The following is a 17,710-nucleotide window of genomic DNA, read 5'->3' as shown; positions in this document are numbered from 1 at the left end:
TGTTGTAAGATTTAATTGTACTTTCAAACATTCTATTGAAGTACTTTTTGGTTGTCGTACAGACCGAGTCTCAAATTAGTTACATTGAAAATTGGTAGTAGTACTGGAGAATAACATCTACTGCCCCCACAGAGACAAAGGAGAGAAAAATCAGTATGTTTATGATTTTATTATCTTGATATCCTAAATACGTGCAACATGTACAGTTTGTACAAATATTGGTGTGTCTAATGAAATTACATTTTATATGTTCTTTGTTTATGGTATTAACAGCACTCATTAGACTCATAGAACACACCTTATTTTACCACCAGTCATCATGTCATCATACTTCTGTCTACAACTACAAAATTCAGAGTCATGGATATTAATGGCTAAAAGTATTCATCATAGTGATGAAACAACACGGCTTGTCCAATGTTTTTTCCACTCAGATTTTTCTGTTCTTATGCATTTTAGCCTATTGTTTTTGACTGGTTTTGACTGGTTGGTAGCAAGGAAGTCTCTTCAACTTATTTCTTGTGTAAGAAAATCATTCTACAGTATTAATGTTATGGCTGGAGACCTTTTTAGTATTTATAGTGAAAGTTTTCTGTTGGCCAGTGCTGGGTGCAGTTGTGCCAGCTCCTGTAGACTCTCCTGTCTCTGTTTCCTGATGGAAGCTAACACCTCCTCACACTCCTCTGTGTACTCCTTTAGCTCTTGCTGGGAAACAAAAACATGTAGCAGCGTTACACAAGTCACAAGTTAGACTCATATATCTAACTCACACTGGGAAACAAGAACATGTAGCAGGGTTACACACCACACTAGTCACATCTATGTACTCCTCTAACCCATGCTGGGAAACAAGAGTTACACACTACACTAGTCACACTACTCTGTGTACTCCTCTAACTCACGCTGGGAAACAAGAACATGTAGCAAGGTTACACAACACATAAGTCATGGGGCCTTTGGGGTGGTTGCTGCAAGACTTGGGAGGAAGGAAGGAAGGAAGGAAGGAAGGAAGGAAGGAAGGAAGGAAGGAAGGAAGGAAGGAAGGAAGGAAGGAAGGAAGGATGGAAGGATGAAAAGAAGGAAGCAGAGATGGATGTACTTTTTTAATGATGAATCATGATACATAATATTCTACTGAAAGTGTTGTTTGCAGGGAAGGAATTTGATAAATTACATGTTATACTCATAACATACACAGGTTTACTATCATGCAAATGTCATAACCACAACCTTAAAGGAAGAAAGCACTTGGTGTGATGGAGTCAAGGATGGAAGGAGGTATCCAAGGATTCATGTATTTTGAAAAGATTATCTGCACCTACCATGTGAGTTATACCTTCAGCTTTTGCTTCAGGTGATCTCCTGTACCGGTAATACACAAGACACGTGGAAAATTTTAGACAAGAGAATTCAAAGCTCTAACGTTACCATTTAAACAAGGACTTATAGGAAAACTCAACAAAGTTTCTGCAAAGCGTGGAATGCTCAAATACACACAAGTTAATTTGCGAAGCGTGCAATAATGTAACAATATGGTGTTAGTGACTTTGAGCAAAAACTGCTCACATTGGAGACTTGTTTGTAAAATGTTTTAGGTCATCCATGCTATCCTGCTGTTGGACCACATTACGGTCTGTTTCTTCTCTTTCCATCCCTGTAAAGAATCAATGACCATGTTACAACAGAAATGTGCAGTTTTAGACAGGGTTGAATTTCTGTGCCTGTAGAATTCAAATGATAAGGTGGCATAACAAACAATCAATTTTTGCAGGCACTTGATATGATATTATTTATACTGAATGACTAATGTCGCACCTACAAGTAAACAACTTATCCTATCTATATAAATTGGAGACAAGAACATGTAGCTGTTATGGGAGACAAGAAACCATTATATGCTGAAGTCAGCATAACTTCTGGGTTTGATGTCAATGACACATAAAAATAAAGCTCCTTAATATAAGACACCATCATAATGATATCCTGAAGTCAGCACTACTTCTAAAATAACACATGTACATTTTTTCCAAAGCTGAAGTTTGTGTGGGTGCTCACCTTGCAGGATGCTGTCCAGCTCATCTATTTCTTTCCTGATTTCCTTCATAGATTTCTTTCTTTCGTTGCTCCTGAATGCAGTGAACAATCAAGATATACCACAGTGTAGGTAAGCACAGTGCATTTTAAGCATTCCGAAGTTATCAAGTTTTTGTGTCAGAAATTTTGGGATACAGATATATTTTCAGCAGCCTGATATCACATTGACTGGTGCAGTAGCTCACGAGGAGTGTCACCAGCGTAAAGCTTACAAAACAGGTGAACTTTCTCTATCTATTTAACTTCCTTTCCTACAGGGTATCTCAAAGAGCACCTTTGGGACAATGAAATCTACTGAAATTACAACTTTGGATTCATTCACAAGTTTGCCTTTGACTGAGTATCAGTTACAGATGAGCGTGGATATTTAGGACCTAACTTGACAGTTAAAGTGTGCCATGGTACTTTCAGCCCCCCAGATAACCCGTAGTCCTGGTTGTGAACTGACCCGAAACCTTTTGTTTACCTCGGAGCCACTCCAAACAAAGGAGACGCAACACGAGAGAAACAACCAGCCGTAGAAAACAAACCGTCCTTTCAGCCCGGATACCTTATACCTCTCATATAACCCTACTTGTACATACAGTGTATGTGTCCCTTCACTTTCATGTGTACTCAACTAGAACGCTGTGTCAGGCTTGGAGCCATGGTTTATAGATAAGATGCCACTGACACGTAGTAGTATTTTACACAGTGAAAAGGACTGAAACTGTTTCTGAAGGTGTGTAAGTGCAGACCAGGTGGAGGAGGGGTGGGGTTACAGTACTGATGTCTGCTAAACACTTCAGCCCACAGCACCAACAACTGCAACCTCTTTAACATGTAAGCTCACACTATGGCTGTAAATGAGAGCCTTGCTGGAGGGCATTCTGTCCCTCTTTTTAGGACCTAAATCTTAGTAACTGTACTTCAGATAATATAGAGTTAAAACTAGCTTGACACAATACATAAATGTGTCTTTTTGCATAGCAAAATTATCAAAAGTCACAATAAAATAGGAGCATTACAAAGGGGTACATATCAACCTTTTTATAGAGGGAAAAGTAGCAAAGAAGCAAAACTTTAAAAGATCTTGTTGGTTCTGGACTACTTCTGCACTGCTTGACAAATGTACAATGTACAATTGAAGGTGATGCTAATACCAGGTACTTCAATTCTTTGCTATCAACAAAGCACATACAACACTTCCCAAAAGAGACATAGATTGTGTTACAAACTAAACATCCCAGCTGGAACTTACGCATGTAGGAGGCTTCCATCTGATTTGGAGAAGATCTCTACATTTTGTACTGCTCCAAACTGTGGAGTTTCATGTCCTTCTGAGTGTCTTCTCTGCTCCCGAACTCTTTGTTGTCTCTTTGGGTTCTACAGAATGAAAGAATTGTAAGAGTTCTCAGAAGTTTCACTACAAGATGTTAGAAAAGATTGCAACAAATTCTTCTCTGCTAAGTTCTTTTCAATCTGTTTCTTTGTTAATCACAAGTGCAACAATTTATTTTGTCCTCGCATATTCATACAAGTTACAAGATAACTTTATAGGAAATCGCTATGTTGCCACTGAATTAAAACCAATGTACAATGATTAAAAATATAAATGATAGATGGCGCAATATTGTCAGATATCATACATATGAATGCATGTTTAAGACAGCCAAACTTTTACCTGTGGCTTGGTAGGAGACAGGATATCTGTGAAGGGAAGTTCATCTTCAGGTGATTGCATAGGGGGGATGTAGGGAGGGGGACTGTCCATCATACGCAGGGAGGGGAGGAACACAAGACACTCCTTGGGATCAACGCCACACCTGTAGGGTAAAGAATATGATTAAGACAATGTGTATCTGGTCAATGGTCCCTCTGAGATATCTTTTAATTGCTCTGAACTTCTTAAAATCCAAAATAGCAAGAATATTGAATGACGATATGCTTTACCACAATGATGATTAATACAAAAACATGCCTTATGCCTTTAGCTGCCATGTGGGAATTACTGTCAATAGATTTTTTAATTGAATCAAATGAACTACATTATAACTAACTGTGCTTACCATTCAGGAGGAATGTCTTCTGTGAGCCACGGGGTGAGAGGCTGTATTCCTGAGGGCACCTTTCTGTGGATAACACAATAATTTTTCTATATGATCGCTCCCAGCAAGGAGGTTTAAAATACCATTTTTTAACCTCCTTGCTCCTGGTGGAAACTTGTTTTCTATTTTTGCGCAAACCCTTAACCCAGAATATTGACTGATGATACTTTAGTCACTAACATCCCTAATCAACAAGAAAAACAACATGACTGTGGCATTATTGAGAACAACAAAAATCCATCATTGGATCTATTGTCTAATCCCCCATTGAAAGGCTCAGTAGCTGCTCAAAAATGGGAAGCTTAGAATTCAGATGATTGTATGGGCGTGTTTGTGTTTTCTCTGATCACTAAGCATACAGTAACTTCAAGAGGCTTGGTTGTAATGTGAAAATGTTGGGAAAAATTGGCTATCAACGGGGTCACATTATAATTTAGACATCCTTTATTGTAATATCATTTTGAAAACAACCCTGACAATTATGACCTATGTCCTCATTGATCATTGCGAGGGTGACGGACAGTTGACCTTACCTTGCTGTAACGTAAAGTTCATCCTGTTGTCTGCCTTTGTCCTGCTCCGACCCCCGGTTTCCAGGCGTGGCACACTTGTATGGGAAACATTCTGCAGTACTCCCAACCAGCCTGTAGGGGTCCAACCCTACACCAGTGTCCTCCTCCTCTTCTTCTAGTTCAGTCTTAAAGAAGAAATTACTCAACTGCGAGGTAGAACTGTCAACCACCTCCTCATAAGCAGGAGGAGTCCTATGTGGCAAATCTTCCCGGAAATCATGAAATGTACTTTGTTGTTTACTTCTTGTGTTTCTTGCTTCAAAGTTTGGTCTCCTGTCCTGAGTTTTCTGTGCTCCCAGATTGACGTGCTGTGTGTACGATGACTGTGCACTCTTCACCTTCCTACCTTCCCACTTCTGCTTACCACCAGTGGAGTACCTTGCCTGTGCACTGCGGACCTTCCTGTTAGGAAGGTTTGGTTTCACAGTGTCCTTTCTTACAGCAGGGGGTGACGGCACATGGAATGCCTTGTGCTTACTGGTACTCTTGGCTGATGAGAGTTCATTGAGAATGGCTGCCTTCCTGTTTCTCATAGTTGCACTTGGTGGACGGCCCAATGTCACTGGAACAAAGGAGTACATCACCTTTCATATTGTCACTACATGTAGAAAACCAGTAGACTTGTTACTAGACAGGTTACACCATCTATAGGCCCTGCCTCTACTTGGCCATTGTAAATGTGGTTTGGAAAAAACACAGGGCATAAAAGCCAACACAGGTTGAGGAAACTTGCAGTACAATGATTTGCGCTAAACTTGAGTTTGCATTGTGGTTGAGGTGCACCGAATTGCTATTTATATAAGTCTGAGAACTGCACAGCTGCAAGACAGCGGCATTAACTGGACAATATCTGTATGTGGAGTCTACACCGTTATAAACTGTGCGGCGATACCAGGTATTGTATCACCGGGCGGGTCTTATATACTAGTATGCAATACACAGCGGGTCTTATATATGCAATACACAGCGTTGCAGCTACTGGAGCCTACCTGACTTAACCTTAAGCTGCCTTAACCATCAATCGAAACGCTTAAATCTCAGCAGGGGGGACTAAGTCAAGGACTCGTGCCTTTACTATATATCTAATACAGTACCGTGTCGCTTATACGAGAAGGGAAGGAACAAGCAACCAACACTAAAACATTCTCCATACACCTGCTTGGAGAACAAAAAAACGCCGCGATTCTACCTGCCGCCAGTAAGGTTACCGGGCTTATCTAGGACACAACCCTGAACAGTGCAGTCCACACTTACCCTTCTTCTCCAGCAGAGTGCTCGCGATCCCTACTGTCTCCTCTGTGAACTGTTTGTCGGGTTTCCTGTAGACGTCTAGCGGGTCGCCTGTGTACGGGTCGTCCGCCATGCTGCCTCTGACACCAGCCGGGGGTTCAGGGGTGGTAACGTGCATAGAGACCGGGGTATCCGGTTTCTTCTGCCGAGCGGATGGGGTTACCGTGACGCGTTAACGTGCGAGGGAATAATAGAGGAAACGTGGAATACAAAATGGATATTTTCTTTTTAATTTTACGATTATGTATCTGACGCACAATGAATCTAGGTGGATGTGTTTCGGGAACATGTCACAGCGCGATGATTTACGGTGGTGATAAATTTAAACAAAAGGTGACTCATGAAACTGCATACAAAACAAACCTTAAGAAAAACAGGTACAATTGTACGCTTAAAAGTCATTCTGTTTTATTTCATGCTCGTAGCACCTGACAAAGAAAGCCATTTCCTGAAATAACGAGCAAATAACTTTAATGGCCCCGATTTAGAGTTTCTCCTTAACTTCAGCACCAAGGACAGCACCATATAGTACGATCAGTGATTCTGTACAGGTGTTCGTATCCGCCCAACCTTCGTATTAAGGTCTGGATAGTCAAATCTTAGAACAGATTAACATCTGTAAAAATACCATATCATCATGTAGCTTTGCGGTTGTTTTTTCATCAACGTTTACCTTTAGTTCATAACTGTACAATGTGAACATCTTGTGAATTACGGGACTTTCATTCAAAAAGAAATTCAGTTGAATATCACTAAATATAAAGTGCCCTAAAATCAAGTCAAGAACTATACAGCTCTTCATGAATACCAACTGTACATTATATGGCTAATAATATCAAAAGTCTTGTCGTCACTCTGTCCAAGTTTAATCAAATTTCTGCGACAACATTATGTTCTTTGGTACTCTGGAGCGCCACTTCTGTTTCATACATAATATATATCCAACTGCCAGATTCTGATATCGTCCTTTCTTATACCAGCCGCACAAGTAGAATTTTATAGACTACACACCAGCTCTGTCCTCTTTGTTATTTTCAATGTCTCTTTGTTGTTTTACAATATTCTATTGTCGAGGAAAGGGGTTCATATCAGTACAATATGCTTGTACCCCTATCCTCTTTACATGTGTGAATACGATAAAGAAATATTTCTATACTTCAGAGCCCATTGTATTAACCAGGACGGCAAGCGAAAGTAAGAATGCCACGGGCAGCACGGACACAGGACTGGCGGTAGAACGGGGGTCCACCAGTTTGAAGATCCGCCCTGTGCGCTGGGACACGACGGGACTGGTGGTCGTCAGCAGGTATACCTCACCTGGTGGGGAGGGCGGTGAGGTAGAGAGTATGTGAGATAAAACGATACTTTCACCAACATGAGCAGATGCAGCCGACAAGCAGTGTGCGCCGAGGCAGCATGATTTCCACACCATAAATGTACTTGTATTTCCAGAATTTGACCAGGTGTTCGGACCAAAACTAGCCCATAAAATCCACACAAAAAATCTGCAAACAAGAGAGATAAAGGAGGCGAGTACGAAGAACACTAAAGAATAACAGTTTTCCTGGTAAGAAGTGCATTAATGCACGAATCAACAGTGGGAAAGGGGTAACTGGCGACATTGTGTCGATGCGTTAGATTCAAATTCACTCTGCGTCTTACGGCATTCTTGGGACAGCCGTGCATATATCCTTGCAAATTCTACGACATCAAGGTCATACGGCGACCTATGACGAATGTAACTGCACATAAAGGCATGAAATTCGGATGTAAAAACCTGCGAAGTCCTGTCCGAAGGCGAGCATGAAGTGATCCTCAGTTTTGACTGACTGCTGGAGGTCCGTCATGCAGGCTGCGTTGTCCAGCACACAGATAGTCCCGTTCATCCAGGAACCGTTCGGCTGCTCATCCAGGTAGAAAAGTTCCTTATTCATTAGGCTGGGAAAAATAAGATAGCAAGTGTAGTTAGGTTGTATTTATTATGCTGCTTTTTTAGATTGTATTTATTACTTGTGTACTTGCGTGGGCCGCGATGTACGCCAGCAATAGTTGCCTGTGCCACACGTATATTGTATCGTCGCAATCCCAATAAAATAAGATCAAATCAAGTGTGAATAATCTACTCTCCAAGCAGATGCTGGTAGGAAAGATTTTATCGTTTTCTGACTACCTCTTTGAAAAGTTGGATACCGGAAAAGGGGACATTCGCTCTGAAATTTCTGTAGGGCATTTCCATATGGTATCATATTGGGCTAATCTGTAGCCTTAACCAATCGACATTATGAATGGCACACGTAAATTCATTTAAGTTTGTGACACTTACAAAAATTCGCGGCACCGAGAATATCAAACGAGCTAGTGCAGTGTTTTTGAGTTCGCGTTTGAAACAATAGTAGGAACAAATTGTATAGCCTGCAGGACAGAACATATATTTGCGATGTGTGGAGTTTCAAATCACAAACTTAAAGACACCGCGGAAATTTCAAGATTTACAAGTATTCGTGTCTCACCCTAGATAGTCGGCATACAAGTACAGTCCCCTCACATCGGGCACGCCGCACCCCCGGTACATCACACCGCCGATCACTGCGATCCTCTCTCCGTCTGTTCGGGCGTACACGTCTATGGGGAGGATGTCGTCTGGGGAGGAAGAACACGCATGAACGGGTGGGATTTGTCCACCCAGGTCAACATCTTCGCAAATCAAAATGTTTTCCCTTGCAAAAACTTTATCTAAAGTCCCAAAAGGCGATGTTCATTTTACTGACGTCATTGTGTCACGTGATTGCACTACGAAAGCTACTCATACAGACTTGCTATCATACATCAATATTACAGATTTAAAAAATCCATGGTCCTGGCCCATGGACTATCCAAGTTATTGACGGGAACTATGCGGCCCAGGCTGCGTTGTCCCAGTCTTTTGGCTAGAGGTCGAGACGGCCCGAAAGATAAGTCCACTGTCCATACCTACTGTACAGGAATTTCAGGAAATAATCATATAATAACTCACCTCCAGCGCATTTGCCAGGGTTCTGGCAGGTGTGCCCCTCTCTGTCAGGCCATCCGTGGTTCCTGCCCATGCTGATGATGCTGATCTCCTCGTAACTCGAGTCCCCCACGTCTCCACAGAAGATGCGCCCTCTACCGTATCCTACAGAAACAACAGCAAGACAACGGTAAAAGCCGACGACACATTGGAGACACCGAATTTCATAAACGCCGGAGAGCCAATTGCAATTGAATTTTTCGCCTGAAAATCTACGCTATTATATCGGTCGGGTCTCAGTGTGGGAACATCGCCCGATCCCTGAATATAGTGCAGTGATCCAGAGGACACCGGCTGTATTGTTGCCCGGAAGATGTCCTTTGCTGCGTGACGAAGGCTGAGTGATGACATATTCATAAGTTTTTCACTCATCCTGTCCTAACACTTTCCCCAGTTCACAACCACGCACTACCAAACACATAATTATCTTTCGAAGGTGATTTCATGATTCGTGTCATTGACGTCTATTCGTGTCATTACCTCCGTCGTCTCCGGGGTCCAGTGAACATCGCCAGGGGTTCCTGAAGCCCAACGCGTACACCTCAGGCCTGGCGTCCGGCCACATCACTTTGGAAACGAACGGGTTGTCGGCGGGGATGCCGTACGGTCGCTCCGGGCCCGCTCCATCCACGTCAATCCGCAGGATTTTACCCAGGAGGGAAGACCTGGAATACAACACGGAAAGTTTGTGAAGCCTTTTCGTTCGGCGTCCCTTTGTCTAACTTTTTGACCGTTGGGGCACCACAGAAGATTTCGGGCAACCAGTTTCCTCCATCTTCCTCGGTTTTCTGTCCCACTTAGTAAGTTAGTGTTATGTCAGTCGATTCTCTGACATTATCGTCCCATTTTTGTTGTGTACCCATCTTCCTTCCTCAATGACAATGGACGATTCTTTGCATGATAGTTTTGCCTATAGTCCCCATGAAAGTGAAACGTGCCCATAACACCTTAGTTTTGTTTTCTTTACTGTGGTTAAGAGTTCGGACCGAATTTTTACTTGACTCCATTCCGTGTTTCATTATTTGAGACGCAGTGTCAAACCATGCAAACCATGCAAACCACACATATAGAACATATCTTTAGCAATGCCATGTTATTTTTTCCTCATCATCTTGCCTCCTTTAACATCCATATTCCTTACGCTTAATGAAGGTTATTTTGATATCTTTACTTTACATTCTTTAAATGTTTCACATCACCAGTTGTACCTGTACTTTATCCATCTGTCAGTAAAACGTGCCTACCTGTCACCAGCGGTGTCGCCTCCCCCTCCCCCGTCCCCCACACTGATGTACAGGAACCCGTCCAGTCCGAACAGCAGCTGCCCTCCGTTGTTCCGATCTGCGGGCTGCTCAATCTCCAAAAGCACTTTCTCGTAGCGAGGGTCAACCTGTGAAGAATGTGCGGTATGATGAGAGACAATCCCCTGCGGCGTCTTACTGATTACAATCTCTGTTTACGTTTGACAGCAGTTATGAAAATGTTAAAACCTCGCATAAAGAAGACTAATTCGTGCAATTTTCAAACATGGTGAACCTCCTTTATCCGCCCAATGAGGTTTAGATCATACCTCCTTGATCCGCCGGGTCACATTTATATGCCACTCTGACAAAATGCGTCTAAAGATATCTCCAAATGCAACATGCCCGCCAGTATAATTGCCCTATAACGCACTCCTGGATATTTAAACTATGCAAACCTGGGGGTGCTGCACTAGAGATCGCTCAAACACACATGTACCGTTTTTTTGTGGTGGATAAAGCTCATGATCCCATACTATACACTCTTGTAATAGGTAGATTAGCCTTATACTATATATTATAGAACTGTAGTTAAGTACCAGTAGATGCCATACTTAGTACCTTGTATAAAAAATTATTGTTGTGCAATAATGTTACATACATGTATGTAACCTGGCGGTTAACTGTTATGGGGGCTTACTAGTACTGCTTACAATACTCGATAACATGCTTTTATCAAGACATTTTTCTCCAGCTCACCCTGCTGTTCTCGTCGTTGGAAACGTTCAGCCTGGACACCACGGCCCTGAATTCTCCCGGCCGCGCCTCGGTGGTGTAGTACACGTACAGGTACCCGGTCTCATTGAACCGAGGGTGCAGCGCCATGCCGAGTAACCCTCGTTCGTCCCCGGCCGTGTCCGAAGTCAGCACCCTCCTCCTCAAGTCCAGGAGCGGCTCTCTCCGCAGCCGCCCGTACTTGTCTGCGACCCGGACCACTCCAATCTGCTCGACGATGAAAAATCGTCCGGTGCCGTCGTCAGGCTGAAGCATGGCCATGGGGTTTCGCAGTCCGCTGACGAACTCTTGAAGACACACGCAGCCTGGGTACTTGTTTTGTATCAGTCTTCCTGTAGACACGAATTGGGGGCAGTCCTCCGCTCCCCATGTCAGGTGGCTTGTTGTAAGAATCATAAACAACGCCACAGAAATGCACGAGGAGAGGCAAACTTTTGAGGGCATCGTATTTTAGTCGTTTAGAGCTGACTGGATCGACGACCGCACGTTTAGCGCCAGAACACTGCTTTAGGTTGTTGACAACGGTTCCGTCTTGGATCAGTTTTTCGCTTTTCTTGACCCTACAGTAGTTGTACAAATGTCCAGTACGTAAACCTCTTCAGCTAGCTGCGGCTACGTTTTTAAAGCATAAGGGTCAGTCTGTCAGCGAACTTTACAGACAAATCAATTATTCCCAGAATCGTTTAACCCGTTGAACAACTTGCTTCAGAACCAGCGCGTAGTCCCTGGCAAGGTTGAATCGATCAATCTCTATTTTAACCGCATGATTAGGCGAAAGACAAAAGACAGACGATGTGATTTTTTCTCACCTGAGGCGTTGCATTTAGACATGTTTTGATCTTTGGCGGACCTTGAATGACCCCTGATACCTCTCAAAACAGCATTGCTGATCTGTGGTTTATATAAACCTAAGTTAACACAAAAAGTTTTGAACCTTGATTTCGGCAGATCATATTTCCGAATTTCATTGTGTTATATACATTTATCATTTGAAAGACTGTTCATTATCCTTAACAATTACACAATTAGCTGGTGTGTTACGCCTAATGGCGGTTATACCGGCTATATAGATACAGATACAGACCCCATGATCGTACATTCATGGGTCGTGCACCAGGCAGGGCTGTGTATGTGATGAGCTAGTCCCGAGAAAAACGTGCCGAAATTTCCCACGATGATATGTATGTTGTTTTTTTCATGACGAGGGGTGTATTTAATATCATTGGAAAGCAAGTTCTCTATCTATCGCCCTATAAAATGGTACCCCATTTGTAATGATTACGATTTTGTGGGACGAGCACCATGGCTGAATTCATGAGTGGTGACCCTGCCAATTTCAAAAACTATATTGTATTGGCTGGGAATTTCGGCACTTTTGTAATGCGGCCCACTCACATAGTCAGCCCTGGTGCTCGATCGACGATGGTGGTGTGCATACTTTTAAAAAGGGTTATTCGCGGCATTTTTGAATACTGAATATTTGGCACACCGATCGCAGTATCATACAATAGGTTACGCCTCTGAGGCGTCGCAAAAAAAACCCACGAATACGGCATCAGCATTCATCATCAGCCAATCTGACTGGCGTGACAATCTTCTACCGCTACCGGACACGTTACTCTCTTGCATTGTAGCTTTTTCCCGCTAGATGTCGCTTAAAGACCGTAGGGACTGTTTTTGATATGTTCGTCTAATCACCTCTAATTTAGTTGATTTAGTGAAAAAAAGTTCGAGCCCCGTCCATGAATTGTACGGTGAAACTTATGTGAGGTTATAACTGTTGAAAATACAGACACCCCTCTAATGATCTCTAATGTATAGGGGTAATGATTTGGCTTGACCTCCGATGACCCCAATCATCTGGCCCAAGTTTACCCAACTTGAAATCGGACACTTCCGGTTCTCTCCTCTGCAAACGTGGAAGATGGCGAGCCCTCGGTCAAAACATGTCCCCAAACTCTCCGCCCTGGCCACCCTCTTGTTTCTCGTAGGGTCCGCAGTGGGCGGAGAGATCAAGTGGGACTCCGAGCGGCTGAAGAAGATGGCCAGCGCAGGCACGAAGGTTGAGACGCTGAAGATGCCGAGGAGGTGCGACCGGCGCGTCGGGGCCCATGATAAAGTCGTCTTCCACTACAACAGGATGATGGCTACCGGGGAGAAGATAGACTCAAGGTGCTGTAGCAACTGACTGATAGCCTTTTCTGTAATTATTAGGATAAAATTCGCATGATCCATGACTTTGTTTAGAGAGATAACGGTCCCCTCAGCGGCGGCCATGCCCCATGACAGTTTTCGTAGCCTGGTCATAATCACCACTCTCCCAGGGCCTCAGGTTGGGATTCCTCGGTACTGAAGGTTTCTATCCCCGCCCGCCCAACTTTAGATATAGCCCCTCCTGGTGATTTTGCAGGTCTTCTCATACAGAGGCCTTCCAGGCGGGGCTGAAGCAAAAATTAATTGGGTGTATTATAGACCTGAAGCCAAAGAGCTTGCCTGTGTAAACTCCCTAGGGGTCAACACTGATTTACATTTTGCTGAACCTCAAATAAGGTTAACCTTTGCACATATCTTTGTTTGTGTCTTCTATAACGAGTCCACTAACTTAAGGGTAAGATCTGAGCGTTAGATTGTACAGTAGTAAAGTAGAGTTGTTGTGTAAAAAGTTTGTTACCCGCTGTGAAAAGGTAAGATGTTTAAATGCCCTGTCCCTTCCAGTCGCGACCGGGGAGAGCCGATGTCGTTCGTGGTGGGGTGGGGGAAGGCATCTAAGGAATGGGAGGACGCCGTGAACAACATGTGTATAGGAGAAGTCAGACAGGTAGAGATGCCTGGAGAAGGTAAGGCATTTATCTAGATTTCTATTCTATGCACCAACAATAAAAATAATGATACGTCCAGTATAAGCAAGGAAGTTTTATCTACTCCTTGGTGTAAGCGAAGACATCTCATGATATTTTTGACATCTGGCAATTTGGTAATGACATTGGAAACAAACAGAAAACCCAACAAAGTCTTACGACATTGGAAACAAACAAAACAAAAGTCTCATGCTATCGTTTGTGCTAGACATCTCATTCTTTTTCTTTGATTCATTCTGTCCAAATCAGGATCTACAGATGAAAACATCACATAAAGACCTCCTTAGTTATCCCAATGAGGTTTAAAACCTGCTAAGTTATCCACTTTGTCAAGTTAACAAAAAGCCGCTTTGGCAGGCTATATAGCTGCAATGTTAATATCCTGGGGTCCAAAATTTGGTTGAAAAAGTAAGTTTTATGAGTTTTGACATTACTCAAATGCCTTAAAATGAGATCACTGTCAATTATGTCATGTTTGTAGTATCTCACATGTGATATTTTGTATGTAGTGTGTTGAAATGAGATCACTGTGTCAATGTGTTGGTAGGGAAAAAATGAGTGTTCGCTACATGGTTTTGAGTTCTGCACTGGAAACAATAGTAGTGCTACAGTCACACAAGGGAATGGCTTTTCCTGGTGGTTTCAAGTTCACAGTAAAGAGTTCACCGTGAAAATAAAACCACCGCGAGCATGTCTGCATTTACAGTATCATACATATGTATTAGTACTGTTACATGTATATAATGTATGTAGTCCCAGAGGTGTTAACTTAAGTTTGTGTGTTCTCTCTGAAGATGGAATGAGTACAATATTAGTGGTGGACCTGATCGACATCCAGGCCCCGCCACCGACCCCTAATGTCTTCAAACTCATCGACAAGAACAATGACAAGCAGCTGACAAAGAAAGAGGTGAGGTCATTTCAAACTTTGGTTTCCTGCTGTCTGCATTTGGTGATACACAGTAAATTTACACAGCCAGTGCACACACAAACCTAGAGTTTTAGTGACGTCTGTAAAGAAGATGACATTATATGGTTCCAAATGGTGGCCTGGTACTGATCACTACACTATGGTAACCTCACTTGAAAAATGTTATAGACCTTTATGAGACCTAGTACACACCAGAGTTCAATACAGCCTGGATGTCTTCCTAGTAGGGGTGGATAACGGTTCGCTGGACCTGATTCGGACCTTTATAACATCCAAGAATTCTAAATTCTGTGAGCATGGAAGCCTTAAACAAGATAAGATGGCACCCAGGCTGAGTTCAATCTTGATTCAGGAATATTTCACCATTGTAAATTTTGTTGCATTGGTACTTGTTTGTACTCTCTTTCAGTATTTGCGCAGTCAGAGTTTACAACATAAGATTAAAATCTTCACCGTTTCTTAGATCACAGCTTATCTGACTGGCAGGATGGGATTGGAAAAAGCAGAGGAGACAGACTTTATCAAAAAAGTATTTAAGGAAGAAGACAAGGACAATAATGGTGTCATCACTATGGAAGAGTTTTCTGGTCCCAAACAACCACATACAGAGTTGTAGCAAAGGGCTAAGTCTCTATGGAACACTACATCTAAAAGTAAATGACAATTTCTTTGGAGTTTGTGAAACTGGAAAAATAAGAAGTTACCTGTACAAGTACATGTCTTATACCGTAATGTTGATCACTAAATGAAACTATAAAGAACATACCTGATGTTTTGTTGAGTGGGTGCAATATAAAGTGTAATACAGAGGTATCCTCTAAACGAGCTATCATATGACAATGTATATGAGCAGTTTTGAAGCCATATGTCCAGTTTGCATGGAACATTTAGTATATCATATAAATGTGTAATGTTAGATTAATGTATGTCCATTTATCATGGTGCTATAGTATAAGTGATATGAATGATGATAAACAACATGTGCCAATATTGTTGATGATTGATTGTGGGTGTGGTGCAATTCATCTCTAAATGCAGTGCTGATGTGATGTAGAGTTCGTCCATGTGTGTAACCAGTAACATGAAATATTTGTAACTCTCAGGGTATTCAAGAATTAACCTCCATACAGAACTATTTTCTAGCAACAGACAAATTCGCTCAAGCAGTGAAAACTGTCAAAACAAAAGAGAAAAACAACAGCAGTACAAGTGCATGTCTCAAGTTTGCAATAAAGAGGTACACGAGATAAAATGCAGATGGAGCAATATTCAAAGCCTAAAACAGATGAGAAGAGGTACATTGTATGTTATACCTGGAAGCAGATATTTATAAAAGGATTCAGATTTGACCATCAATTGTACTTTTATATGACTTGACCTATCCTATCCTATGGGTGATTTCCATTTTATAAGTTTATTTTCCATGTACAATTATACCTTCCACTTACAATACCTGAGCGGAATACTCTGCTTTAGCCTCCTCCCTCCCCTACTTTGCCCCTGACAGGGTTATCTAGGGGTAAAGCCAAGTTGAAGTTGAAGTTAGCATATTAAAGGTTTCAGTCAGGCCTGCCTAAACGTTCTGGGAATTAACAAATTAGCAAAACAAATAAATGGCTTCTGTATGGTTGTATACATAGTAAGAAACTTATTACACTGTTTGACATCACATACAGTGTAGTTTTAACGCATTAACCAATTTTGAAGTCATCTTGTACGTGTGGTATTTGGTTGAAGCAATAGCAAGTTTATTTTTGTAAGTCTGAATAAACTGCTTTTGTATGAAAGTCTGCCTGTGTCTCATGAGAGTGTCCTTCTGTACTGTTACAAGTCAAGTGAAACAACAGGAACTGGTAATGAATGCATGGAGCAATAGCAAACATTTGTCTAGTCCAAGGAATGTAAAGGGACTACAAACAGTTCCTGAAAGTCATTAGAAGCAGAAGTCTGTAGTCTCTACCAGACTAACTACGCTGGAGAATATTTGCCAGGGTAGTTTGGCCACCATTGGATAACATTTGCCCGTGCAATGCCAAGGAGGGAAATGATACCTTTTCAACAGACTGACTCTCCAGTCAAAGGCATGTGAAGGGAATTCTGGGAATACAAACAGTGCCATAAGGGGAATAACAGCAAATGTCTGCATCTGTTGCTGTATCTACATTAGGAATGGTTTTCTCTCTCTCTCTCTATCCAATTTAACGTCTTTTGTTCCCCATCATCTGGGGGTTAGACGTGCTTGCACATGGATGGGGGAGCCCCAGAACTCCTCATCAAGTGCAAGTCCTTTTTTGTAGCAAGAGTTTTTACGGCTGGATGCCCTTCCTAACGCCAACCCAAACCCTACTGCTGGGCTTAGGACATGGGAAATGTGTGTTAAGTGCCTTTCCCAAGGGCACAACGTCTGAGTGCATGTCCGGACATGTCTGGGTACTCCACTGGGGATTGAACCTGGGTCTTATTGGTTCATAGCCGGATGCTTTGCCACTGTGCTACACAGACGCCACATTTAACATTTGAATCAAATATCCATGAAGTTTTCTGAGTCAGAAGTTATATTTTCTTATTCTTCCCTCTTATAGATGCTCTGTTAAAAATTGGACAGACCACCAAACTTTTGCTTAGGAAATTATGGAGTAGATTTGTTACAGTACATCAATACTCAAGCTGCAACTATTTCCTTGCAATCAAAATTGAACTGACAAAAGTTAGCCATTGCTCCAAGTGTGTTTTATAAAAGCACCAACGTTTACACAATGCTGCTGGAATGGAAGCACATGTAGTCAGTATTTA

The 17,710-nt window shown here is 42.2% G+C and overlaps 3 protein-coding genes across 4 annotated transcripts; 1 reads left to right on the top strand and 2 right to left on the bottom strand.

The window, feature by feature from the left end:
• Positions 1-154: 154 nt before the first annotated feature.
• Positions 155-6,410, bottom strand: LOC136440997 (uncharacterized). Of its 2 annotated transcripts, XM_066437218.1 has the most exons (9): positions 6,008-6,410; positions 4,715-5,315; positions 4,143-4,205; positions 3,758-3,899; positions 3,335-3,459; positions 2,056-2,126; positions 1,567-1,654; positions 1,323-1,362; positions 155-705 (listed from the first exon to the last, which is right to left on the bottom strand). In XM_066437218.1, the coding sequence occupies exons 1-9, from the start codon at positions 6,159-6,161 to the stop codon at positions 577-579; spliced, it is 1,413 nt and encodes a 470-aa protein (XP_066293315.1). In that variant the 5' UTR covers positions 6,162-6,410; the 3' UTR covers positions 155-576. The 2 variants fall into 2 exon arrangements, with proteins under 2 accessions (XP_066293315.1, XP_066293316.1); XM_066437219.1 differs by lacking the exon at positions 1,567-1,654 and having other exon boundaries at positions 591-705.
• A 466-nt stretch (positions 6,411-6,876) lies between these two features.
• Positions 6,877-11,986, bottom strand: LOC136440991 (HHIP-like protein 1). Its single transcript, XM_066437203.1, has 7 exons — positions 11,093-11,986; positions 10,337-10,482; positions 9,573-9,757; positions 9,057-9,197; positions 8,554-8,683; positions 7,821-7,981; positions 6,877-7,360 (listed from the first exon to the last, which is right to left on the bottom strand). Exons 1-7 carry the CDS (start codon positions 11,570-11,572, stop codon positions 7,194-7,196), a joined length of 1,410 nt encoding a protein of 469 aa, XP_066293300.1. The 5' UTR covers positions 11,573-11,986; the 3' UTR covers positions 6,877-7,193.
• Positions 11,987-12,520: 534 nt separating this feature from the next.
• Positions 12,521-16,707, top strand: LOC136440993 (peptidyl-prolyl cis-trans isomerase FKBP14-like). The gene is made up of 4 exons (XM_066437209.1): positions 12,521-13,300; positions 13,844-13,965; positions 14,781-14,896; positions 15,381-16,707. The coding sequence occupies exons 1-4, from the start codon at positions 12,975-12,977 to the stop codon at positions 15,531-15,533; spliced, it is 717 nt and encodes a 238-aa protein (XP_066293306.1). The 5' UTR covers positions 12,521-12,974; the 3' UTR covers positions 15,534-16,707.
• The last annotated feature ends 1,003 nt before the right edge of the window (positions 16,708-17,710 follow it).

This window comes from Branchiostoma lanceolatum, chromosome 8 (genome assembly GCF_035083965.1).
Source record: "Branchiostoma lanceolatum isolate klBraLanc5 chromosome 8, klBraLanc5.hap2, whole genome shotgun sequence".
NCBI classification, from domain to species: domain Eukaryota; kingdom Metazoa; phylum Chordata; class Leptocardii; order Amphioxiformes; family Branchiostomatidae; genus Branchiostoma; species Branchiostoma lanceolatum.
The sequence above is the reverse complement of the archived record's forward strand: the minus strand, read 5'-3'. Positions and strand labels throughout refer to the sequence as shown.

Bases quoted from the DNA above. Each gene is read 5' to 3' on its own strand.
- LOC136440991 (XM_066437203.1), bottom strand. From the start codon at position 11,572: ATGCCCTCAAAAGTTTGCCTCTCCTCGTGCATTTCTGTGGCGTTGTTT. The intron at 10,483-11,092 runs GTGAGCTGGAGA...CATTCTTCACAG, and splicing joins CCAACGACGAGAACAGCAGG to GTTGACCCTCGCTACGAGAA. The intron at 9,198-9,572 runs GTAATGACACGA...TTGTTTCTGTAG, and splicing joins GGACCCCGGAGACGACGGAG to GATACGGTAGAGGGCGCATC.
- LOC136440997 (XM_066437218.1), bottom strand. From the start codon at position 6,161: ATGCACGTTACCACCCCTGAACCCCCGGCTGGTGTCAGAGGCAGCATG. The intron at 3,460-3,757 runs GTAAAAGTTTGG...TTCATTCTGTAG, and splicing joins TGTCTCCTACCAAGCCACAG to AACCCAAAGAGACAACAAAG. The intron at 706-1,322 runs GTAGGTGCAGAT...TTTGTTTCCCAG, and splicing joins CTGAAGGTATAACTCACATG to CAAGAGCTAAAGGAGTACAC.
- LOC136440993 (XM_066437209.1), top strand. From the start codon at position 12,975: ATGACCCCAATCATCTGGCCCAAGTTTACCCAACTTGAAATCGGACAC. The intron at 13,301-13,843 runs GTGCTGTAGCAA...TGTCCCTTCCAG, and splicing joins GGGGAGAAGATAGACTCAAG to TCGCGACCGGGGAGAGCCGA. The intron at 14,897-15,380 runs GTGAGGTCATTT...ACCGTTTCTTAG, and splicing joins AGCAGCTGACAAAGAAAGAG to ATCACAGCTTATCTGACTGG.